The sequence below is a fragment of the Mytilus galloprovincialis genome, chromosome 6 (genome assembly GCF_965363235.1).
Source record: "Mytilus galloprovincialis chromosome 6, xbMytGall1.hap1.1, whole genome shotgun sequence".
Lineage (NCBI taxonomy): Eukaryota > Metazoa > Mollusca > Bivalvia > Mytilida > Mytilidae > Mytilus > Mytilus galloprovincialis.
The window spans coordinates 102,489,024-102,516,530 of record NC_134843.1 but is presented as its reverse complement, the minus strand read 5'-3'; the positions used below and the strand labels follow the sequence as shown (position 1 = coordinate 102,516,530).

Sequence of the window (27,507 nt, the reverse complement as noted above, 5' to 3'; positions counted from 1 at the left end):
ATTTACAGGAAATTAAAAATTATACATATTCTCAAATCTAAGAATCAGTTTTGTTGGGTTTTTTTTTGTTCTTTAGACATATGAAAATATTTTTTGAGCCCAGAATTCGCATGCCTTAATTTGTGCCTCCATGAGACTGTAAATATCTAGCAGACAGCATTATTAGTTAAACCTCTCTGTATTATATATAGTTTAGTGTTAAACAGTAAGTCAATAATCGTTTTATTTATTAGTTTTGCTCTGAAAATCAACTTTGTCATCTTTGTCTCTGAGACAAAGGAAAGTGTAGGGTTGTATTTTTTTGAGTGTCACACAGAGTCACTGGGAGTGTGTAAAGAAATGATTTCAATTTGACCTGTATGAAAATATAAACAAAAATACTATACTTCATTGAAAATCTAAAAGAGAAAGTCCATGAAAACGGACAAAATCAAACGTTAGACTTTGTCAACAGAACAAAAGGAAAACAACTGTCATGACTGTAATCATGGTAATTGTAATATGAGGCAGGCATTTAAATACCTGTAAATGGGGACGAAGTCTGTATGAACATTTTTTTTGTAACTAAAATATTTGTTAAAAAAAAGAAACGGAAATACCGTAAAGTTTCCGATTTTGGTTCTGTTGTTATGGATTTTAGTTGTGACGTTATTTAAGTTATGACGTCATATGCAATTTGTAAACAAAGAAACGCTGTTATCCAGGTAACGTTTTTTTCATATCAAACAATTATCAAAAATAATTGAATGTTGAATTCCTTCCTATATTTGTTGATATGTTGATTAATATACATTTTATTCAAAGTCTCATGCAAACAAGACCGGAAAAGGAAGTAGATCTGAAAAAAAAAGTTAAGGATTTTGAGTTCATTAGTAGAATGAAAAATTCGGGGAAATTTTCCTGAAATTTTTTTTTTTTTTTTTTATTGATTTTTCAACCGTAATTGGGGACTTCGTCCCCATATAAATAGTCCATGGTTACAAAATTTACTAGTATAAATATATTTAGTTTCGGGGATTGTAATCCTAAATAAAAATAAAATAAAATCCTATAATAAATTCAGTTACATATATATATAGGAAATCATGTCCATGTCATTAATATTCACATTAATTTACGAATTTGCGTAGCCCATGAGTTAATTATCAGTGTTGTTGGGTCACAAGTTGAATATTTTTAGATATTTGAATTCTTTAATTAGTTATTCTTTTTATTACATTGGCAAATGGCTTTTTTTAAAGAAATTAATGTAAAACATGTAAGCAACTATATCTTTTCCCTACGCATTCACAGTTTGTTTTGACCCCCCGTTATTGATGTCTTGACAACGCCAATTGTTGTATGACGTCAGAGAGTGAAATAGTTGTTATTTCACATGTGAAATTATTGGTTTTTATTTAACTGGGAAATCAATGTAATTCATTGCAACCAATGTAATAAATTCTTTTATAACATTGTATAATGCAGGCTGCTTTTGTTATTTCAATAATATTATTGAGATCAGTCATTTCAACTGCTCAGGCAAATAGAAAGTATATTTGTGTGAAGGTATTCTAAATTTCCACAAATTTCTATGTCCTAACATGCATACCTAGAGGTTTTTAATGGCACTTTTTGTAGTGAACTTCATCAAAACTGTAGTTCAATCCACATACACAAGGTAGAAAATTCAGCTTACTTAAAAGAATATATGTACCTGCCAAGTTTTGTTAATTTCTAATAAATGTACTTGTATAAAATGGTTCAATAAACATTATTGAATTTAATGTGTAAAGTTAACTATCAACAGAGGGATGATGGCAATATAAATCCCTTCAAGACTTTTAATTTATTTTTTTCTAAACTGTAATTTTTTTTAAACATTTCTGACAAGAAGTGAATTATTTTAATCAGTCTGTTTGTCAAAGTAACTACAAAATGTATATCCTTGACATATATAGATTGATGAAACTAAAATATTAGAACCAGATTTTAGCTGAATTTTAGCTTATGAGGCTTAATCTCTATCATAATAAACATTATCTTAACATCTAACATTTTGTCTAATGTCAAGGAAGGTCTGATGAGGTGACAATCTTGATATGAATACAATTTAATAACTGAAATAGATCAAAATGTTTGCGATGAGTCTAATCTAGGCCAGGAGTATTGACTCTTATATGTAAGTTTTATCCATTATCATTTTCTGACCTCAGGTATATATTATAAAAGTTGTTTATTTACATTTTAGATCTTAAATAGTTTCGTCCTAGATGATGACCCTGGTGATATGGGTAGACACCAGGATATGCATTAGATAAAGTTGTTTTGTTAACATAGTCAGTGTAATATCTAGTATCACTACTGACAAACTGGATTGATATAAGATGTTAAAAATGACTTGAACAGACTGAGCAACAAGTATGTCTTTAATCCGCTATTTAAAAGTTCCTTTACACAAACGCTGTACAAGTGATGCCTTCTACAGAGCTTTCCACAGTAGTTTTATAAACAATAACGAAGCATCAAAATCACTGAAGACAGTTGTTGATTTGCCAAAGCATGCTCGTGTGGTGATATGTGGTGGGGGTGTAACTGGGTCATCTATAGCTTACCATCTAGCAGAGAGAGGTTGGAATGATGTTGTACTGTTGGAGCAGGGGAAGTAAGTAGCCTACAGTGGGTCAGGGGATATTGTAACATTAATAGGGGTGTAACTGAGACATCTATAGCTATCTACCAACTAGCAGGGAGAGGGTGAAATTATGTTGTATTGCTAGTTCAGGGGACTTTAATAACCTACAACGGAAGTGAATGCTAAAATATTACTGTTATATTAAAAAAAAACTTTAACTTTGAGGAGGTAATAAGATTTTGCTTGCAAAACTCATTTTCTATGTATGCTTTTGTTCTGAAAATTCAAAGAAAAAAACTTGAAAAAAGCAATAATATCAGACCAATTAAGTCTGCAAATCAACTTCTTGAATTTAACATAACCAAGATAACTGCCAAAATCATGTAAAATGTGATGAACATGGTAAAATTTGTATAAAAGGTTTTCTTTTTTTTAACTCTTGCTTTTGTAGATATACATGTGGAACAACATGGCATTCTGTTGGTTTAATTGGCCAATTGAGAGATGATGTTCCTTCAGCTAGACTAGTCAAGTATAGTGCTGAACTGTACAGGTCATTAGAAAAGGCAGGGCATGGCATTGGTTAGTATAACATAGGTCATTGGCAAGTCCAAACATAGAATTGGTAATTATTTCATCTGTATAGGTCAGTAGAAAAGAAAGGACATGGCATTGGTTAGTATTATATCTGTACAGGTCAATAGAAAAGGCAGGACATGGCATTGGTCAGTATTATATAGGTCATTGGGAAATCTGAACATCTCATTGGTCATTATTTCATCTGAATAGGTCAGTAGAAAAGTTAGAAAATGATGTCAGTATTATATCTGCATAGGTCATTGATAATTAGAAACATTTAACTAAAAGTCAAATCATAAACATAAGTCCTAAAATGTGGTTTGGATATGGAAATTTCAATAATTATTTTATATCTATAAGTAAATAATTTTATTAAACGCTTACTGATTTTTTTGGCACTAAAGTTATGGTTTGTTTTCAATCAAAGAATTATAGTTTAGGTATAAGAATATTTTATTTATAGCGTGAATAAATATGTTAATGATATCAAAGGAGACAATGATGCAATCTAATAGACCACTTTCGAGTTCATCCATCACCGGCAGAAACACATGAATTATGCGTGCCTTTATGATGTCATTTACCAGATAGAGGGGGTCGTCTGTATCCCTGCACTATTTACGTTCATCAAGCGTCTTAGTGAACTTCATTGTGCAGGATAAACTAGAAATAATGGTTGTTCTGTAGGTACTTAATGGCAATTCCCTAATGACAGCAGTGCTGATTGTCAATTTTGAGAATTCAGTTTGCCGGATAATTCGTACAATATAGAATTATAGTTTTCCAACCACTCGCTCATTATTGGAATGGAAGTGACAACGCCCCTAAACGCACAAATGACGTTCACTAAAACCAGAGTTTTTGATGGAAATTCATCGAACTCGAAAGTTTTCTATTGATACACACAACTAAAATTATCTCCCTTTAATGATAATCACAGATTAGATTATCTCCCATTAATGATACTAACAACTAGAATTATCTCCCTTAATGTGTAACATCACTTATTCATGCCCAGTCTGAAAGAACATACCAAAAAGGAGTACATATTTATTGAGAATAGTGCTAAGATATCATATAATGGCATGAACTAAAGAACAGTTGTCTTGCTCTTTTAATGAATGTATTAAGAAAGGTAAAGGAAGAACAATATTGACGTAACAATTGAGCAGCCCACTATACCATAAGTTTATTAAGCTGACTTCACAACAATATTCAAAACATAACAGTTCCTACACATAAGTGTAACTTACAAAATATGTAGAATATTTTGGCAACTTTGGTATCAAATGAAAGCTTAATGAATGGTGATCATTGTAGAACCATTTTTTGACTTTAATTTTGATAATAAAAAAGTAGGAAATTTTAAAAGGAGGGTACTTTTTCGCTGATTCTCTGATCAATCTGAAGTACCTGATTTTGTACTTCCCAAGTTTCTGGAATCAGAACTCTCTTATTCATATGTGATTAAAGGTATGTTGATTTTTTTTAGTACAATACTCAATAAGTTGAAATGACTGACACTTTATTTGAGCTTGAGACAAAAGAGTTGTGACTGCTTGAAATCGAGGAATTTAACATAAACAGCAATGGAGGCAATGAATTAGTGGTTTTAATGATACATGCAACTAAAATTATCTTCCTTTAATGACACACACACAACTAAAATTATCTATATTGATACACACAACCAATATTATCTCCCTTTATCTTATCCAAACATACAACTAAAGTTATCTCCCTGTATTGATACATACAACCAATATTATCTCCCTTTATCTTATCCAAACATACAACTAAAGGTATCTCCCTGTATTGATACACACAACCAATATTATCTCCCTTTATCTTATCCAAACATGCAACTAAAGTTATCTCCCTGTATTGATACATACAACCAATATTATCTCCCTTTATCTTATCCAAACATACAACTAAAGTTATCTCCCTGTATTGATACATACAACCAATATTATCTCCCTTTATCTTATCCAAACATACAACTAAAGTTATCTCCCTGTATTGATACATACAACCAATATTATCTCCCTTTATCTTATCCAACCATACAACTAAAGTTATCTCCCTGTATTGATACACACAACCAATATTATCTCCCTTTATCTTATCCAAACATACAACTAAAGTTATCTCCCTGTATTGATACATACAACCAATATTATCTCCCTTTATCTTATCCAAACATACAACTAAAGTTATCTGCCTGTATTGATACATACAACCAATATTATCTCCCTTTATCTTATCCAAACATACAACTAAAGTTATCTGCCTGTATTGATACACACAACCAATATTATCTCCCTTTATCTTATCCAAACATACCACTAAAGTTATCTCCCTGTATTGATACACACAACCAATATTATCTCCCTTTACCGAAACACACATCTAAAATTATCCCCTTTTAATATAATGTTTTCAACATTTTTTATGAAATCTTCACTCCTCTTATACATTTTAGGTTGGAAGCAGTGTGGCAGTATTAACATTGCTCAAACTAAAGATAGAGTCAACTTGTTACAGAGAAAGCATGCTGTAGCTGTGTAAGTAAACCTGTCAATTAGGGACACTGACGTGATGTAGCTGTGTAAGTAAAACTGTCAATTAGGGGCACTGATGTGCTGTAACTTTATAAGTAAACCTGTCAATTAGGGGCACTGACATGCTGTAACTATGTAAGTAAACATGTAAAAGGTCTATTCAAAAGATAGAAATGTAAAAAAAGAAGAAATTTAAATAAATGTCCAAAGTTTCAACCCCATTTATCCCTTAAAGTTTGACAGTTTATTTTTTATTACATGTTTGAATTGACTAGGTGAAAAATAACTTGTATGCAAATTTTTGTAAAAAAAATAATGTGGGATCAAAACATTATCACATCGATGTATGCCCTTAAATAACAGATTTCTTAATTTGACTGTTGACAATGGAAATATAAAAAATAAACCTATTTTTTTAAAACATGTCATGATTTTGCATGTGTATTCTTCTTTATTATAATTTCTAGAATTTTGGCAAAAAAATCTTGTATTTATTCTTATAGCAATCTTTCATCATATTTATATATTTAAGTGCTAATATGAACATTTTCTATTTTAGAGCTACTGGTATTGAAGCCCATTTTATTGGACCAAAAGAAGTACAAAGATTAGCACCTGTTCTTAAAACAGAAGATATTGAGGTATAAAACATATAGGTTAGCACCTGTTCTTAAAACAGAAGATATTGACGTATAAAACATATAGGTTATCACCTGTTCTTAAAACAGAAGATATTGAGGTATAAAGCATATAGGTTATCACCTGTTCTTAAAACAGAAGATATTGAGGTATAAAACATATAGGTTAGCACCTGTTCTTAAAACAGATGATATTGAGGTATAAAACGTATAGGTTAGCACCTGTTCTTAAAACAGAAGATATTGAGGTATAAAACATATAGGTTAGCACCTGTTCTTAAAACAGATGATATTGAGGTATAAAACGTATAGGTTAGCACCTGTTCTTAAAACAGAAGATATTGACGTATAAAACATATAGGTTATCACCTGTTCTTAAAACAGAAGATATTGAGGTATAAAGCATATAGGGTATCACCTGTTCTTAAAACAGAAGATATTGAGGTATAAAGCATATAGGTTATCACCTGTTCTTAAAACAGAAGATATTGAGGTATAAAACATATAGGTTAGCACCTGTTCTTAAAACAGATGATATTGAGGTATAAAACGTATAGGTTAGCACCTGTTCTTAAAACAGAAGATATTGAGGTATAAAACATATAGGTTATCACCTGTTCTTAAAACAGATGATATTGAGGTTTATTATATGACTATAAATTTTCTGTTTTCTCATTGGCTAAAAGCATAGGAAATCCTCTTTGATAAAACATTATATTCACCGCGTCAAAAATCACGAGAGGTTAATATAAGATTTGGAACAGCGTCCGTGTACCAAAATATAGAAACGGGGAATTCTTGTTAGCTATTTAAGGGATGTATAAATAAAATGGTTTTTAATTGGACGACCGAATAAATATCAACCAATTAGCGCTCTCGACATAAAATCGTTTCGATCTAACAGACGACAGTTACATGTTTCCGGCAACAAAGTATGGCTGGAGCAGCAGAAGTAGCTACTGAAAAACGCTTTCTAATAACTACAGAATATTCAAACTGTTATAAACTTTAATACCTAAATATTTTTTTCAACTCATTATACGATAATTTGGAAATTAGTATGGCGTTCATTATCACTGGACTAGTATATATTTGTTTAGGGGCCAGCTGAAGGACGCCTCCGGGTGCGGGAATTTCTCGCTACATTGAAGACCTGTTGGTGACCCTCTGCTGTTGTTTTTTGTTTTTTATTTGGTCGGGTTGTTGTCTCTTGGACACATTCCCCATTTCCATTCTCAATTTTATCATTATACGATAACAGATGTATTGATATGCATTTGCAAAAGGTCAATTTGTATCCAACACAGCTCAGATGCTGCATCAGAAATAAATACATACTGTATAAACACACACAAAAAATGTGCAACTTGATTTGAAAGTTTAATCATGTATGTATTGGAATTATAACTGAGAAACTAGTTTGGGATGCATGATGATTTCAGTTGTCTTAGATTTACAGATTAGCCAGTGAAGAGACATGTTTTTAAGAAACATTAAACTTTCTGACCCTCAAAACTCATGTTGGGTATTTCAATCTTTTGATTCTGTGAGTTTTAATCAAATAAAGTTTCATTATCTATATGTATTACACAAATGATTTATTTGTAGGCAGCCTTATATGTTCCATCAGACGGAGTTGTAGCTCCTTCAGACTTAGCATCAACTTATGTCAGACTGGCTAAAGACAGAGGTAATCTCTTATCTACAAAGTTCCTCCTAACATAGGACAACCTCCTACCATAAAAATTGTTCAACTTATGTCAGACTGGCCAAAGACAGAGGTAATCTATTTTCTACAAAGTTCCTCCTAACATGGGACAACCTACCACCATAAAATTTGTTCAACTTATGTCAGATTGGCCAAAGACAGAGGTAATCTATTATCTATAAAGTTCCTCCTAACATAGGACAATCTATCACTATAAAAATTGTACAACTTAGGGACGACATCAAAAGATCGATGTAGGATAAAAAACTTAAATCAAATAGTTTGGGGGTGGGGGGTTAAAATTCTACAAGTTTTGTATATCTAAAATCGATTTTTACATATATCTCTATTGGTAAATCAATTTTTCCCAAATTAAGTTAAGAAGGGGGTGGGGGTGTCAGTGAAAAAACTATGTGAATTAAGTTTTTTATCCTACATTGAACTTTTGATGTCAACCCTTATGTATAACTAGCCAAGGACAGAGGTAATCTTTTATCCATAAAGTTCCTCCCAACATGGGACAAAAAAAGGTAAAGACCTGGATGCTTCATACCTTGTATACATTATGTTTTAAAGTTTAAGTCTGTCATATATCCATTGTCCATGGCATCATTTTCATGGTTCAGTGAATGCTTAATGGTTCATTTTAAGTTTTTGTGTTTTGGTCAGTTTTTCAAATATAATAAGCAGTAGTTCAATTATATTTGGTGTATGGAATGATTTAAAGATGTACATGTCTGTCTGTCTGGTAGGTAACAATTGACCTTGACCTCATTTTCATTGTTCATTGGTCAATGTTGAGCAATCAACTATATTTGGTGGGTGGAACAATTGTAAGGTGAACATGTCTGTCTAACAGTGTTTATCTGACCTTAACCTCATGATCACAAAATTGAGAATGGAAATGGGGAATGTGTCAAAGGGAAAACAACCCAACCATAGAACAGGCAACAGCAGAAGGTCACCAATAGGTCTTCCATGTAGAGAGAAACTCCAGCACCAGGAGGCGTCCTTCAGCTGGTCCCTAAACAAATAAATGTACTAGTTCAGTGATAATGGACGTCATACTAAACTCCAAATTATACACAAGAAACTAACATGCATTTTTAAAAATGTTAATTTGATGAATATGTGATACTTGTAGGAAAACCTTTGTATTAAAGACTTTCAACATAAAACTAATGTTCAGTTAAACAGCGAGACATTTCAGCATGTGTTCTCTTGTTAAAAGTAAAAATTTTGAAAAGATTTTGGAATAAACCCATAATATATTTCACTTTGTGAATTATTTCTAATGTTTTGAAAGACATGTTTTGTTCAATATATAAAATATTTCCTATTTGTTTTAGGAGTGAAAATGTTTGAAGGAGTACAAGTTGAAAAGATTCTAACTCACAATGGTCATGTTCATGCTGTACAGACAAGCCTAGGAACAATCAACTGTGAATACTTTGTTAATTGTGGAGGACTGGTAAGTATATCTTATAGTTGTTTTACTAAAAAATAATCAAATTCAAAGCTTAGTTTGATAAATTGTTGCTGTGGATTCATCATTTTTTGTTTAATACCAATTTTGTGAATGTCGTGGGTAAAGGTGAACCACTAAATTAAATGTTCGACAAATGACAAATTTTCTATGCAGACTTTTTCAAAACCACAAAATCAAATTTCCATGAACATGCAAGTTTTCCTTAATCCAAGAATATAGGTATCAACGAAAATAAATGAATCCACAGTATATGAATGAAAAGCCAATCTAGAAGGATAATATTGTAAAAAATTTCAGAAATTTATGTAATGTTTAAAATAATAAGAAAAATACAACAAAACAAGGTTTGCCGAGTTAAAACTTGCATCCAGGAATTCAGCAATGTCTTACCTTTCAAATGTTATGAAACTTATATATGCAATGCTTATTACCACCAAACACACATCAAGTTTTAAGTAAGGTGACATCACTTTCACTGTTCTTGAGCTACTTTATTACTACTGTTTGTTATTCAACAAATGAGAACACTCTAACCCCTGAGCAATCTATAATGACAACATACAGAAACAAATGTCATTCAGTTTAAAAGAAAACAAAAAGTCAAAAGGTTAGTACATCTTGTATATTATCAAGCCAGGGCATGTGTGTCCATATTCTTCTTTAATGTGTTTTCTTATTGCCATTGTTGTGTCTTTATCAGTGGAGTCGACAGATAGGAAAGAAGTCACAACCCAGAGTACAAGTACCATTACATGCTACAGAACATTTCTACATTGTTACAAAGGAGGTGCCAGGAGTGGACTCTACCTTACCAGGTAAAATATAATATATTCTGCCAGGAGTGGACTCTACCTTACCAGGTAAAATATAATATATTCTGACAGGAGTGGACTCTACCTTACCAGGTAAAATATAATATATTCTGACAGGAGTGGACTCTAGCTTACCAGGTAAAATACATACCTGTCAACTGACCCGGATTCTGCAGGTGTGACCCGAGATTTTCACAATTCTGAGGGATCACCCGGATCACCCGCCGGGTCATTGAAATAACCCGGGAATTCCGAAAATGACCCGATTTCACCCGTATTTCTTAGCCTTGAGAAGTAATATTCCTTTGAAATACCGGCAAATTCGTAATTCTTCCATGAACAGGCAGTTCATCTAGCTATGTAAACTGTCAAATTAAGTGACCCATTAAGTGCATGGCTTCACTTGACAGCTTTGGTGTCAAACACACTGTTAATTAACACCAATTACCTTAGCTTTAGGTCGTAAATAAATTGCCCTGTTGTTTTACAAAGATATTTCAACTAAGAGTTACTTCCCCTTATTTGTCACCATTCAAAATTATTCCTTATATTTACGTTTTATGGGTGAAAAAGATTAAATCATAATAATATGAAATTCAAATACATATTGAAAAATAAATTTTTATTATTTTTATACCTTTATACAATTTTTTTTAGAAAAGTTGAAAATTATTTTTTACATTTATACTTCCTTTAACTGTATTACTATATTTTATCATAGTCTTATTTCCTTGTTGTTTGAGAGATCAATCCAGTCACGTCTCAGTCATTACAGCTGAACGGATGTGCTGGGCCAGCTCTCCTTTACCCGCTATCTTCGATGAGGGTTTACAGTTAGATGAACAACGACATACTACTTAAGATGACAGAAACCAATCCATGCCGTACAGATAGACGTAGTAGTTGGCGTACCCGCGTTAACATGCACTCCAAAACCATTGTATCATGGGGAGTGTTATGCCGATTAACGTCCGAGGGCTGTATCCTAGGCTGTTGGGTGATACGACCTGCATGTAACTGCCTCACGGCTTTGGGTCCTGATAACGCTTCCTGTCATCTTTAGAACTACATCCACCATTCATCTACCGGTACTCACTCATCGAGGTTAGCGGGCTGCCAAGCTGACCAAACTGGCCCTGAAAGCAGCCGTTGTGAAGAAGAAAAATCCAAAATAGTCAAAAACCAAAAACAACTCACCAAAACCAAGATGGCGGCCTCCATTCGGCGTCCTCTACTACCAGTTCCTGACCCACGGCAGAAAATATTTAAATGCTCACCAATCGCCTTCGGGCACCGAGCCGACCGTGCGAGGGCTGTATAGCCAGTCAAGGTCGTTAAACACTTCCATTTGTTGTTTGAGAGATGAATGTTCATACATGTAATACCTCTACATGGTATGTTTAAACGCTAGTAGTCTCCTTTTAAAATTACATTTGAAAAATAAATTGAAGATGATGACATAAAGTAAAGGACATAATATTGTGACACACAAGTTTATAACACTCTTTAAAAGTGTAATGAAATAATAATAAATAAAATTTAAAATGACTTAACCAAGTGAACATGCATTGATGTTTTGGTATCTTTGATATATGTTATAAGAAAATGTACCATAAATACTGAAATTCAGCTCGAAAAAGTTCGTACGCGTTATGACCTGAGATTTGATTCTTCAATGCAGGTCATGACCTGCATTTTCATCGTCACAGGTTGACAGGTATGAAAATATAATATATTCTGACAGGAGTGGACTCTACCTTACCAGGTAAAATATAATATATTCTGACAGGAGTGGACTCTACCTTACCAGGTAAAATATACTATATTCTGACAGGAGTGGACTCTACCTTACCAGGTAAATTATTATGTATTTTGACCCTAATAAAGTTTCAAAAAGAAGCTTTTAATTCTTAATCAAGAGGGGATTGAGGTTGTAATGGCAGGAGAGTTTGATATGTTTTGATTTATTTCAATGATCATAGATCATAATGGACTAATCTATTATCAAGAGTGGAATGCGGGTGTAATGACAAGAAAGTTTGATCCATGATTTTATTTTATTCCAGTGATCAGAGATTATGATGGACTAATCTACTATCGGGAATGGAGTGGGGGTGTAATGGCAGGAGGTTTTGAACCAGTAGCTAAGCCAGTTTTCCATACAAATATTCCAGACAAATTTGAGTTCCAGTTACTGCCAGAAGATTGGGACCACTTTCGTAAATACATAATTATATACATTTATTACACTTTAATGATAGCTTGTAATCCAATTCATTCTAAAAATAAAAATATTTTGCTTCATCAGCATTTTTTCCCTGTGAGTTTTAAAAAAAAAACAATTGTACAAGCATAGCAAGTTTGAGTTTGAAGCCCCTTCGTGTTTTTGTTTTGTCAATTACATCAGCTGATTTCATCCTTAACACATTTTAAACACAAGTATGTCATTAACTATTATGTGAATGCTTTCAATTTTTTCTGTTTTTAGAAATATTACTTGATGCTATTCTCAATCGTATGCCTGCAGTGGAAACAGCTGAAGTACGTCAGTTTGTCAATGGACCAGAAAGTTTTACTCCTGACGGGAGCTGGATTCTTGGGGAATCTGCCGAGGTATGTATCCATGGAAAAAGGAGAAGTAAGTCACTTTGTCAAGGGACCAGAAAGTTTTACTCCTGACCGGAGCTGGATTCTTCATTCTTCGGGAATCTGCCAAGGTTTGTATCCATGGAAACAGAAGTCTGTCAGTTTGTCAATGGACCAGAAAATTTTACTCCTGACGGGAGCTGGATTCTTGGAGAATCTGCTGAGGTATGTTTCCATGGAAAAAGGAGAAGTAAGTCAGTTTGTCAAGGGACCAGAAAGTTTTACTCCTGACCGGAGCTGGATTCTTGGGGAATCTGCCAAGGTATGTATCCATGGAAACAGAAGTCTGTCAGTTTGTCAATGGACCAGAAAATTTTACTCCTGACGGGAGCTGGATTCTTGGAGAATCTGCCGAGGTATGGTTTCCATGGAAAAAGGAGAAGTAAGTCAGTTTGTCAAGGGACCAGAAAGTTTTACTCCTGACCGGAGCTGGATTCTTGGGGAATCTGCCTAGGTATATATCCATGGAAAAAGGAGAAGTAAGTCAGTTTGTCAAGGGACCAGAAAGTTTTACTCCTGACCGGAGCTGGATTCTTGGGGAATCTGCCGAGGTATGTATCCATGGAAACAGAAGTCTGTCAGTTTGTCATTGGACCAGAAAGTTTTACTCCGGACGGGAGCTGGATTTTTGGGGAATCTGCTGAGGTATGTATCCATGGAAACAGGAGTCCGTCAGTTTGTCAATAGACCAGAATGTTTTACTCCTGATGGGAGCTGGATTCTTGGGGAATCTGCTGAGGTATGTATCCATGGAAACAGAAGTAAGTCAGTTTGTCAATGGACCAGAATGTTTTAATTCTGATGGGAGCTGGATTTTTGGAGAATCTGCTAAGGTATGTTTCCATGGAAAAAGGAGAAGTAAGTCAGTTTGTCAAGGGACCAGAAAGCTTTACTCCTGACGGGAGCTGGATTCTTGGGGAATCTGCTGAGGTATGTATCCATGGAAACAGAAGTAAGTCAGTTTGTCAATGGACCAGAATGTTTTAATTCTGATGGGAGCTGGATTTTTGGAGAATCTGCTGAGGTATGTTTCCATGGAAAAAGGAGAAGTAAGTCAGTTTGTCAAGGGACCAGAAAGCTTTACTCCTGACGGGAGCTGGATTCTTCGGGAATCTGCCAAGGTATGTATCCATGGAAACAGAAGTCTGTCAGTTTGTCAATGGACCAGAAAATTTTACTCCTGACGGGAGCTGGATTTTTGGAGAATCTGCCGAGGTATGGTTTCCATGGAAAAAGGAGAAGTAAGTCAGTTTGTCAAGGGACCAGAAAGTTTTACTCCTGACCGGAGCTGGATTCTTGGGGAATCTGCCGAGGTATGAAAGGAGAAGTAAGTCAGTTTGTCAAGGGACCAGAAAGTTTTACTCCTGACGGAAGCTGGATTCTTGGGGAATCTGCCGAGGTATGTATCCATGGAAACAGAAGTCTGTCAGTCAAGAGACCAGAAAGTTTTACTCCTGACGGAAGCTGGATTCTTGGGGAAACTGCCGAGGTATGTATCCATGGAAACAGAAGTCTGTCAGTTTGTCAAGGGACCAGAAAGTTTTACTGCTGACGGGAGCTGGATTCTTGGGGAATCTGCTGAGGTATGTATCCATGGAAACAGAAGTCTGTCAGTTTGTCATTGGACCAGAAAGTTTTACTCCAGACGGGAGCTGGATTCTTGGGGAATCTGCTGAGGTATGTATCCATGGAAACAGGAGTCCGTCAGTTTGTCAATGGACCAGAATGTTTTACTCCTGATGGGAGCTGGATTCTTGGGGAATCTGCTGAGGTATGTATCCATGGAAACAGAAGTAAGTCAGTTTGTCAATGGACCAGAATGTTTTAATTATGATGGGAGCTGGATTCTTGGGGAATCTGCTGAGGTATGTATCCATGGAAACAGAAGTCTGTTAGTTTGTCATTGGACCAGAATGTTTTACTCCTGATGGGAGCTGGACTCTTGGGGAATCTGCTGAGGTATGTATCCATGGAAACAGAAGTCTGTTAGTTTGTCAATGGACCTATAATATATAAATGGATGATTTCTATTTATGTTAATCCAGATTGTTAAACTCTTTGTAGCCACATGAATGTTGTATCAGAAACCTGTTCTATGGATTTGATTTGATTTTTGATTATAATGTTTTAATGTCATTTTTAATTACTGTTTTTTGGCTATTTCGTGGTGGCCAGTTTTTATAGATGGAGAGAGCCAAAGAGCCCGGAGAAAACCACCACCATTCAGTAGGAAAACTGACAATCCTAGTCAATTAAGAAAGGAGTCCAGTGCACACGCACGAGCGTGGATTTAAACTCACAACCTCAGTAATGACTGGCTAGTGATTACAGTAGTAACTACTTACAACACACGGCCAACAAGCCCCCACCCCCTGTTTATCAGATGCCTGTTTAATATTTGTCTTACCTATGTTGTAGGTTTAAAATTTTTCTATCCCTGTAATTCCAGATAGGTAAATTCTTTTTAGCCTCATGGATATAATATTTGTCTATCCCTGTAATTTCAGATAGGTAAATACTTTGTGGCCTCATGGATATAATATTTGTCTATCCCTGTAATTCCAGATAGGTAAATACTTTGTGGTCTCATGGATATAATCTTTGTCTATCCCTGTAATTCCAGATAGGTAAATTCTTTATAGCCACATGGATATAATATTTGTCTATTCCTGGAATTCCAGATAGATAAATACTGTGTAGTCTCATGGATATAATATTTGTCTATCCCTGTAATTTCAGATAGGTTAATACTTTGTAGCCTCATGGATATAATATTTGTCTATCCCAATAATTCCAGATAGGTTAATACTTTGTAGCAACATGGATATAATATTTGTCTATCCCTGTAATTCCAGATAGGTAAATACTGTGTAGCCTCATGGATATAATATTTGTCTATCCCTGTAATTCCAGATAGGTAAATACTTTGTAGCCTCATGGATATAATATTTGTCTATCCCTGTTATTCCAGATAGGTAAATACTTTGTGGCCTCATGGATATAATATCTGTCTATCCCTGTCATTCCAGATAGGTAAATACTTTGTGGTCTCATGGATATAATATTTGTCTATCCCTGTAATTTCAGATTGGTAAATACTTTGTGGCAGCAGGGATGTCCTCCACAGGTGTTGTAGCATCTGGTGGTGTAGGCAAACACATTGCAGAGTGGATCATTGATGGAGAGCCAAGCATTAATCTAGAAGCTCATGACATCCTAAGATTTGTATCATTCCATAACAACAGACGGTTCCTGAGGGAGAGAGTTAAGGAATCATTAGGTTTGTACATCACAGGGGGTTCCTCAGGGAGAGAGGGGGTTTGTACAGAAGGGGAGATAATTCAAATTTATATCTCACACTTTTCAAGTTCAAAATCTATTTGTCTATCTTTATGTGTGGTCATATAAGAGAAAATATGTTAGGGGCAACAATATTTGTTATGAGTAAATTTTACAGGAGAATATACAAAAATTAGAAGATGTGGATCCATTGGTAACTTAACATTTAATTTTCTTTTCCCAAAATCCAAAATTGTTAGTACACCTTTGATTGCTGAGGCATTTATAATTTATGGCCAAGAGAATCATTTTGAATTTTATCTGTTGCATTTCACAAAATACTAATTTTGGTCTATAACAAAATGTACTAGTAAATGAGAATTAAATGTGATGCTATTTTACAGGCATGTATAGGATGAAATATCCAGGACAGCAATGGAAGACAGGACGTAACTTCCGTACCTCACCACTCTATACCCGACTGAAGGCTGAGGGAGCCTGCTTTGGTGAAACAAATGCTTATGAGAGACCTATGTATTTCAATGATACAGCTGACAGTAAGTACAGTTGGTGTCATCTAAAAAGTTTAAAGCTATGTAAATGATTAAGGGCTGGGGACTAAGGTTGGTTAATCAATGGTAATCAGGGGTTTGGAAATGCCAGACTCAAATGGCAAGTCTCAAATGTTCTGTACAATAAATGTTAGTAATTTCTGCAATAGCACAACCATTATAGACAATTAATTTACTGGGAGGTAGATTTTTTAATAGTACTTATCCTTGGGCTAGTGAAGAAAACTGATGTTTCCACCCCCTGGTTATAGTCTAGATTAATGACTGAAAGCTGATAGAGCATGTTTTCTTTAGGAAGTCAGGAAAAGTTTTGTTAATGAAATCTATAGTTTAGTGAGATTTTATATATATTGTGTGTATATTTGTTTTAAAACAGGAACTGCTGGGCATTCAGTAAAGTTAATAGCCCTTCAAGGAATGTTACTGCTTTGTATGTAATTAATAGTTTTTTTTCAGAATTTGTTTATGCCTGGAACAGCTTGAAATACAGAAAGACACATAAAGTTAACCTAACTGGCACATGAATTGTCATTATTATGTCCCACCCAGGGGCGTTATGTTTTTTAGGTCTGTGTGTGTCAGTCTGTTCATTCATCCTTCTGTCCGTCCGTCTGTCGTACCGGCTGTCCAGCTTTGGGTGAAAATTTTAGGTCAAGTTAGTTTCTGATGAAGTTGACGTCCAATGCTTTTTCAGTTTGTCTTATGATTTTAAATGTCCCTTTGATGTTTGCAATTTGATTATTTTTCAAGCCATGAATAGACAAAAATGGGTACATATCATAACATATGAGGAATTATTCTAGAAATGTCACTGTTTGTTGAAGCTTGGATGTTTGAATGTTACCCATGGAACTTGCCTGGAATGTAATGGCTTAATATGTTAGTATTTCAATGGGGCATACAAAAGGGTACATTTGGTTAACCTATCTGGCATGTCAGTATTCCAGTACTTTGATTATTTTTCAAGTGAAGAACAATGGGGCATACAGAAGGGTACATTTGGTTAACCTATCTGGCATGTCAGTATTCCAGTACTTTGATTATTTTTCAGGTGAAGAAAAATGGGGCATACAGAAGGATACATTTGGTAAAACTATCTGGCATACCAGTATTCCAGTACTTTGATTATTTTACAGGTGAAGAACAATGGGGCATACAGAAGGGTACATTTGGTAAACCAATCTGGCATGAGCATGTGAAGAATGAGTACTGGTCATGTAAAGAAAGGGTCAGCTTGATTGATATGTCATCATTCTCAAAGTTTGAAATAATGGTAAGATAATTTTTACTGACTTAAACAAACTTTGTCTATGTCACCACTTCATTTAAATTTTTTATTGATTGATTGTTGGTTGCTTAACACCCCCTCAGCACAAAAATGTTATACATATGTATCACGCACATATTTAAAGTTTTAAAAATCCAAATGTCCTAAAAGTGGAATTAGAATAACAATCAATTAATCATTTATTTGTTTAATATGACTGTCAAGTTTTTATGGAGAAATAAGCAAAAGCTTGATTATTTGGTAAAGCAGGACAAAACCTTGAAATTCATAATTCTAAATGGAATGCCAAAGAAACATTTATAAGCAAATAAGTCCAAAATAAACTGACGACATCATGCAAAAAATGAAAAAAAGAGAAAAAGATGAACAACAGTATACAAAACATAACATAGAAAACTTAAAGACTGTGCAACATGAACCCAACCAAAAACTAGAGACAATTTCAAGTGTTCCAGAAGGGTAAGCAGATCCTGCTCCATATGTGGTACCCATCATGTTGCTCATACAAGTACAATCTGATCAGTAAAACTTGGTAGGTCACATTCAAGAAATAGAGGACAAGATGGTGGTTATGACTATTGAAATTGAAATTAACTAGATGTGTCAAAGAGACACGAATGGCCCTGTCTCAAAAAGTTGAAAAATCTGCAATTTCAATAACACATATGAACACAAACATGATGGTAGTCTCACATATCAAAATCAGCTCAAAATCTGGAGGCATATAGAAAAAAAGTCTATAACTATGATTTTCAACAATTTTCAAAGTTGTAAACCCTTAATTTTGGCAAATATTAGTGGAGTGGAACAAACCTTGAACTTGACCTGTTACTCATCATGAGTAACTCACATACCAAAAATCAGCCCAATATCTGAAGGCGTTTAGAAAAAAAGTCTGTATAACTGTGATTTTCAACAATTTATCAAAGTCCAAAGCCTGTAATTTCCGCAAAAATTAGACGAGCAGAACAAAACTTAAACTTGATCTGTAACTCATCATGGTTAACTTACATGCCAAAAATCAGCCCATTATCTGAAAGAGTTTAGAACAAAAGTCTGTATCACTGTGATTTTCAACAATTTATCAAAGTCCAAAGCACCAATTTTGGCAAAAATTAGCGGACCGGAACAAAATATAAACTTGATCTGTAACTCATCATGGTTAACTCACATACCAAATATCTGAAAGAGTTTAGAAAAAAGTGTGTATAACTGTGATTTTCAACAATGTATCACAGTCCAAAGCCCTAATTTAGGCCAAAATTAACGGAGTGGAAAGAAACTTAAATTTGATCTGTAACTCATCATGGTTAACTCACATACCAAAAATCAGCCCAATATCTGAAGGCGTTTAGAAAAAACTCTGTATAATGGTTTGTTGCGGAATGACGGAATTTCAGAATTACGGACAAGGGTAAAACTATATGGCAATGACAACTTCGTTGCGGGGCCATAAAAATAAAGAAGTCCATTCAGTTGACTTAAAAATGTTGACCTCTGTCTTACTGATAGATAATTGGATAAGTGTAAGTATCATTTGACCTAACATCCCAGTGTAAATTTAACAGAAAGAACTGAAGTATGTAAGAAAACATTTGTAGTTATAAAAGTGGAGGTTCTTGATATTTTGTATTTAAAACAAAGGGAACTTTAAATTTCCTTAAATAGCTGTAAGTGATTACTGAAAGTTAAAAAATCATTGTCAGTAGTACCTTGTCCATTAAATGATTTAGTATTTCTCAAATTGTTTCGTTTCATTGAAGCTTGAACAGTAAAATCTTACAGATCTGAATTAGATAAAGATTAAAAGTTTGATATAATTTGATAAACTTACAACATCTACACTAAACCCTGATGACCAGTGTTAGACCTGTATTAGTTTATACAAAATTATTTTACTTACAGTCTCAGGGATCAGAAGCATTAGATTTATTGCAGTATTTAAGTTCTAACGACATAAATCAACCAATCGGAACAGTTATTCATACTGGAATGCAGAATAATCGTGGAGGATACGAAAATGACTGTTCTATTGTACCGCTGACAGATAATAGGTATGTATTGTCATATTTATATATAAAAAAATGTGACTTTTGGTTTATTTTTATAAAGAATGATGTACTCAACAATTTTAAATTGTTAGCTTACCTTAGTCACAGACCAGTTGATATTAGATTCTATCTACCCTTCAAAATATAAAGCTACGACTAATGAAAGTCCTCTTCATTTATTACATTATAATATTGAATTATTGACAAATAACTATACAAGGAACCAAAAAATATATAGGAACAGTGTAGGAAATTTTGTATCTGTTGTATATATGATGAATAACAAATAAGAAACATACAAACAGAAAAAAGGAGGTGTGGTATGATATCCTATGGGACAAATATCCACCAAAGAAAAAAGGAGGTGTGGTATGATATCCTATGAGACAAATATCCACCAAAGTTTGAATGAAGAAGATGTAAGTATCTATAGGCAACCTTATTGCCTTCAACAATGAGAAAAACCATACCTTACAGTCGGCTATAAAAGGACATAACAGGAAAAATATGAAACAATTCAATTGAGAAAATTGAGAGCTTAATTTATAGTAAAACAGTACTAAAACAAATAAGACAGACATGAACCAAAGACAATGGTTCTGCATAAGACAAATATATATAGACCTGATTGAAGATCAACCAAAGAAAACCAGAATAAACTGTAAATAGTTGGCTATCACAATTTCAGGTTCTTCATGATCGCACCTACCTCACAACAGACCAGATCCTTCTCCTGGTTAAGGAAACATTGTCCACTAGATGGATCTGTGATGATCTCTGACCTTACATCAGCTTTCTCAGGGTTAAATGTGGTTGGTCCACATGCTCAACAGCTGTTGGCAGATGTCACAGATACGTCAATGACTCTCAATGACTTTAAACCTATGACTTGTCAGGTAGGTTTTATTGATCCTCAATATTGATGAGCTCATGAGATTGTAAGCTTAGGACTAATGTGATTAACTCATGTGTATATCTGGGACCAATGAGATTCAAGCCTATGCAAAAATTAAAATTTAACTAACACTAAATATCACTGATTTTTATACGCCCGTCAAAATTTTGACGGGACGTTTTATGGTATACAAATGTCCGGTGTCCGTCCGTCTGTCTGTCCGGTGTCCGTCCGTCTGTCTGTCCGTCCGTCTGTCCGTCTGTCCGGCGTAAACATGTCGCACCGTAACTTGAGAACGACTAATCCAAATTTCATGAAACTTAATATAGTTGTTTCTTATGATGGTCAAATGATCTGTATACTTTTTGGTGAAAATAAGATTTAAACTTTTTGAGTTACGGCACTTTATAACTAAAACAGGGGTGTGTTTTTTTCACATGTCGCACTGTATCTCAAAAACGATTCTTGATTATGACTTAAAACTTTAAACACTTCTTAGTTATATTAATCTCAATATCTGTACACTTTTTGGTGATGATTCAAAATTTCATTTTTGAGTTATTGAGTATTTTGTAAAAAAGGGGAAGGGTTTTTTTTACATGTCGCGCCATATCTCAAAAATGATTTATGATTATTGCTTAAAACTTTACACATGTCTTTGTTATATTAATCTCAATATCTGTATACTTTTTGGTGATGATTCAAAATTTCATTTTTGAGTTATTAGTATTTTGTAAAAAAGGGGGAGGTTTTTTTTTTTACATGTTGTGCCGTATCTCAAAAACGATTTATGATTATTGATTAAAACTTTATACACTTCTTTGTTCTATTAATCTAAAGATCTGTATACTTTTTGGTGATTATTCAAAATTTTATTTTTGAATTATTGAGTATTTTGTAAAACAGGGGAGGGTTTTTTACATGTCGCGCCGTATCTCAAAAATAGGTTATGATTATTGCTTAAAACTTTACACACTTTTTTGATATATTAATCTAAAGATCTGTATACTTTTTGGTTTGATTCAAAATTTTATTTTGGTAATATTTAGTTTTTGTAAAAAAAAACAGGGTGGGGGGTTTCACATGTCCCGCCGTGTCTCTAAAACAATATATGGTTATTGCTTAAAACTTTCTCATAAACTATTTATGATTATTGCATAAGACTTCCACATAAGATGTCGGGCATATCATGCGCTCATGGTGCAGCTGTTTATTTTCTACAGAGGACACAAAATTCAGTTTTAACAAAAGTTAGTAATGGTTAAAAATAGTGTATTCAGTTACAAGACATTGAGACATCTTCTATTATTGATAACAATTGGCATGTTCAAAATTTTTGTAATTCTTCCAGATATTTTTATTTCTCTAATTCTTACACAATTTATCCCTTTCCTGACATGTGGATTATTTTTATTTAATCAACGTGTGAATCATTTGATCTCAATTCTTCATTGGTGAAAGTTTGATAATGACGTCAAATTTTCTTAATTTCCTCTGAATTTCCTATTGTGACAGCTCGAAAAAAAAGTCGACCATGCCTGATGACGTCACATAGAAGGAACACATCTATTTGCAGATCATTTGAAAAGAAGAATTGCATTGTCTGGATATTGTTTAAAAATCATTAGAGAAACAGATTCCACCATCAAATCTCGTGTTATATGATATTTATCTACTCTTTACAGCAAGGATCTGGAAATTATTTCTGTTAAAAAAATAAAATTTGTCCTGAATCCCAATTACTCGCTTAGGACAAATAGTTTCAGTTTAGGACAAGACTGGCAAATATGACCGTTTCCAGACTCTTACTTGACAGTTCAATTTTAAATATTTAAACCGCTTGGCAAACCTCAAGTATTAATTTAAAAATTTAACTGTCTGGAGTGGATAAATATCGTATCTCACTAGATTCAGCTGTAGAATCTATATGTTAATTTATAGGAATAATTGTGTGAACTATGATTTTTATTTATATACACTTCTAATATGGCTAGAATTGTATATCCACAGGTTATAGATGTTGGTTATGCTGGAGGTATAATAGCTATGAGGTTAACACATGCTGGTGAAGATGGCTTTGTGCTTTATGTCCCGTCAGAGGTAAGACATTAAGAACCTAAGACCACACACATGATTGCCTTATAGCTTGTTTTTATGATAGTTCATTTTCTAGTTATAGAAAATGAAGACATCAACTCCCATGTTATACTGCTAGATTATTATAGTTTTATTAACTGGCGGTTTCTGGATTTGGCCTGTTATAGATTTGAGGTTAGCTGTATTAAACCAAAGACTCCTAGAGTAGATAGGCCAAAACAGCTGATCGAGAATCTAAATAACAGGTCCAATACAGAAACAGCCAATTCATAACAATGGTTTTAATTCTTTGATTAAACTAATAAAATAGCAGTAAACATTGACTTTCTATACTATATAATAAATTCAGACAGAATTTCACATTGATGATGGATATTTTGTCAACATTGTCAGATGTAATTTCTGATTTCTTGTCCAAGTTCTTATCTTATATATATGCTATTACATTTCAGTTTATCTAGCAAATATTAAGTAGCTGGGAAGAATAAATAAGACCTTTTAACTTTTCTTGTTCTTAAGGTGGTACCTAACACTACAGGGAGATAACTCTGTAAAATCAGCTAAACGTTTTAATTACGTTGTGTTGTTAAGGGAATATTAAGCTTCTCAATGATCAAAATGAGTGTCAAACTGCTATATAACCAGTGTAATTTTTCTGATAAAAAGGTTGGTTCAAATTTTTTAAAATTTTTATATTTTTGTCAAAGGGTCCAAGTAAATACTTTGTCAAAATTTCAAGAAAATTAAACGACCTAAATTAATTTTAATTAAAGTGTTAGGTACCACCTTAAATGATTTGAGTTCTGATGATTGGTAAACAGAAATGAAACAGTGATAATATTGAAAGTCGTACTCGTAAAGGCTGAGAAATATTTCTGTTTAAAGACGTGGCAAAACACTGAACATCATTTAAATTTTTTTTTATGATATTAAGTTATAAAATATGATATAAATGTGTTTTATGCATACCTATACCTTCAGAGTTAAGTAAGTTTAGGCATAAGAAACCTGAAGTGAACATTCCTTATTAGCCCATGAGCCAAAGGACTATAGAATTTCTACTTATATAAAAGACATACGGTAGTGCTTTTCTACACTTCAATATTGAGCATGGTAAGTATAAATGACTACAGTATTTTATTTCTAATATAGACATTGCCTTTTGGGCTCTAGTATGGATCAATAAGACAAGATCTTTTTATCTTTCAGTATTCCTTACATGTATACGACACACTAATGAAGGCAGGAAAGGACTACGGAATAAGGAATGCTGGGTATTATGCCATGAGGAAGTTAAGGATTGAGAAGTTTTTTGCTTTCTGGGGACAAGATCTCTCTACAGATGATACACCTTTTGAATGTGGCAGAGATTTCAGAGTAAAGTTAAATGTAAGTACCTATAGTTAGGGACTTGTGATAGGGTTACAGAATGGGACAGGGGGCTCTTTCTAGGGACAATATCTCTCTACAGATAATACCCTTTTGAATGTGGCAGAGATTTCAGAGTAAAGTTAAATGTAAGTAACTACAGTAAGGGACTTGTTATAGGGTTAAAGAAGGGGGGCTCTTTCTGGGGACAATATCTCTCTACAGATGATAATTTTTGAATGTGGTAGAGATTTCAGAGTAAAGTTAAATGTAAGTAACTACAGTAAGGGACTTTTATTGGGTTAAAGAAAGGAGGCTCTTTCTGGGGACAATATCTCTCTACAGATGATACCCCTTTTGAATGTGGCAGAGATTTCAAAGTAAAGTTGAATGTATGAAGCTTGAGTAGGGGAGTAATAGTGGGGGATAGATGTCGATTGGTCAATAATTTTTTTATAATGGCTATGTCATATAATGTATAGTTAAGACAACAAATTTTCTCATTAAAGAACTTTCTTTGAACTTTCTTTGAACATGAGGTGGAGTTAAATTTGTAAAATCAGATCAGCTTGAAATTGTAAAGTTTGATAAATGTGGCAATTTTTAAACACATCCTATGGGCCTCCACAATGAAAATAACCTACATTTTCTCCATTGAGATACAGCAAAGATAACTTCATCCAACAATACACATCTTAAAAACTATTAAAAGTTACCTACTTTGGATTTTATTTCAGAAAGGTGACTTTATAGGAAGAGATGCCTTGGTAAAACAGAAAGAAAATGGAATTAGTCAGAAGTTTGTTCAGTTCCTGTTAAAAGACTTTGATACGGACAATGACGTGTGGCCATGGGGTGGTGAACCAATCTATCGTAACGGCAAGTTTGCTGGTACAGTTACCTCCAGCGCATATGGTCCAACATTAGAGAAGATGATATGTTTAGGCTTTGTGAGAGATTATGATGAAAATGATAACAGAATAATTCATAAAAACATTAACCAATTTATAATGGACAAGGATGCTAACTATGAAGTAGTCGTAGGAGGACAGAGATTTCAAGCTGAGGCCAGACTATATACCACAAAGGAGGCTTATACTTCATCTGATCCCGTTTTTATTCCTGTTCCTAAAAAATAATCAGATATCAAGCCAAAGTAAATCGTCTGATCAATTATTGTATCTTTGCTTACAGAGATGATAAAGACATAACAAACTTTTATCATGTTAGTGCCAATATTGGAAGTGAATTTGAAAATTCTAATCAGATGAGGGTGTTTTTTTATTATGGTGCAAATATTGAAAATGGTTGATTTGAACATTCTAATTAGAAGAGGGCGTTTTTAATATTATGGTAGAATTTGAACATTGTAATCAGAAGAGGGTGTTTTAATTATTATAATAGGGACATGTGTATAGGTTTGTTCCAGTATAAATATATATGAATTTTAAAAGGCATTCATCATCTATGATTTCCACAATATTAGTTGAAATAAAAAAAAAAGGGTATTTGTGTTTGTTTCCAACATTTTCACAGAAAGGATTTTGAATATTTTGCTATTATCAGTCAGGTTGGTTCAATTTTGTCAAAATAAGCCCAAAAAGTTCAACATCATTAGGACCCATATGCATGCAACCTTGTGTGACCTTAGCTACAGATCAATTGTTTGTGTGCTCAGCAATTCAGTTATTGAAATGAATGTAAGCCAAAAAGTGAAAGTAGGGAACCAATTTTGTTAATTCAGTCAGGGTACAAATAAATCTTTTCTATAGTGCTTACAGGTGTAATAATAATATTCATTATTTTTTTATTAATGATATGAAATAAATACAGAAAATAGTTATTATATTATGTTGAACAGATATCAGTAAGATGTATGGTAGATTAGATAGTGTATATTCCCAAAACAATTGATGCTTTATATATTTCCATGCATTGTTCATTGTTTGGAATATAACAATTTGTATTTCTTATTTAGGTTTTCAGATGTTATAAATATTTGGGTCAAGTTAGTGACACAAATTAGGCAGCTTATGCTGCTATAATTCGTGGCAACATAAAGTTACTTTTACTGAGACAGTAATAAGAGTTTTATATTTTGTATGTTTCTTATATGTACTACAAATTCTGTGAGTTTCATTGTGTCTGTTGTCGTTTTTGAAATAAGAGATTAAAAAACCTTATAGGAATAGATTTAAGATAATTCTTTTAAAATGCAGATATATGTTGTTGTTATTTTTTGTTGAATATCAATGAACCAGAAATGGTAATAAATTAATCATAGACTAAAACAGATAAATGTTTTGATAAATCATACAACCAATCAGGTAAATGTTCTGATACAATTTGTGCACCATAGAACTGTTTATTATGTGATGTTAATAATATGATGTGTTGTGTGAAATCAATGTTTACTCAAGTTTGTATTGTTTGTTATAATGAGTATAAAAATAAAGAAAAAATAAAAGATTTATTGTTTTTTTAATTAACATATAAATAGATAAATAACATCTGATCATGGATATGACATTAAAAGTAGTGGCTCTGTCTTTTACTATTTATTACTGATGCCTTGATGTTAATGGTTTGCTGTCATCATATATGTGCAGGGTATATCACTATATGTAATGACAGAACTTATATAAAAGTTACATAATCTTGTATCCACTTGTCTTTAGATGTTAGGTTTAGCTGCGTGTCAAAGGCCTTACAGTCACATCAAGATTAAGAACAGCAACTAAAGCACTGTTCCCAGAGACGGATTTAGGGGTGGGGGCCTGCCCCCCCCCCCCCTTTTTGAGAAAAAAATTTGTTCGATTATATAGGGAATTACTGAAGCGTGATGGGAACGGGCCCCCTCTTAGGCAGGCAGTGGGCCCCCACTTATAAAAATTTAAAGATCCGCCA

The 27,507-nt window shown here is 33.6% G+C and overlaps 1 protein-coding gene across 1 annotated transcript; it reads left to right on the top strand.

Moving 5' to 3' along the window:
* Nucleotides 1-105: 105 nt before the first annotated feature.
* LOC143080988 (pyruvate dehydrogenase phosphatase regulatory subunit, mitochondrial-like) lies at nt 106-27,071 on the top strand. The gene is made up of 18 exons (XM_076257219.1): nt 106-205; nt 2,231-2,644; nt 3,066-3,196; nt 5,679-5,760; nt 6,317-6,398; nt 8,004-8,085; nt 9,453-9,574; nt 10,293-10,407; nt 12,471-12,623; nt 12,893-13,017; nt 16,138-16,330; nt 16,734-16,886; nt 18,038-18,174; nt 20,095-20,243; nt 20,929-21,136; nt 23,146-23,235; nt 24,442-24,621; nt 25,338-27,071. Exons 2-18 carry the CDS (start codon nt 2,403-2,405, stop codon nt 25,737-25,739), a joined length of 2,646 nt encoding a protein of 881 aa, XP_076113334.1. The 5' UTR covers nt 106-205; nt 2,231-2,402; the 3' UTR covers nt 25,740-27,071.
* Nucleotides 27,072-27,507: the final 436 nt, after the last annotated feature.

What these genes read in the sequence shown, in the direction of transcription:
- LOC143080988 (XM_076257219.1), top strand. Translation starts at nt 2,403, where the DNA reads ATGTCTTTAATCCGCTATTTAAAAGTTCCTTTACACAAACGCTGTACA. An exon ending in TTAAAACAGAAGATATTGAG is followed by an intron (nt 6,399 to 8,003) that starts GTATAAAACATA and finishes ATTTATTTGTAG; the next exon opens with GCAGCCTTATATGTTCCATC. An exon ending in GAGAGTTAAGGAATCATTAG is followed by an intron (nt 16,331 to 16,733) that starts GTTTGTACATCA and finishes GCTATTTTACAG; the next exon opens with GCATGTATAGGATGAAATAT.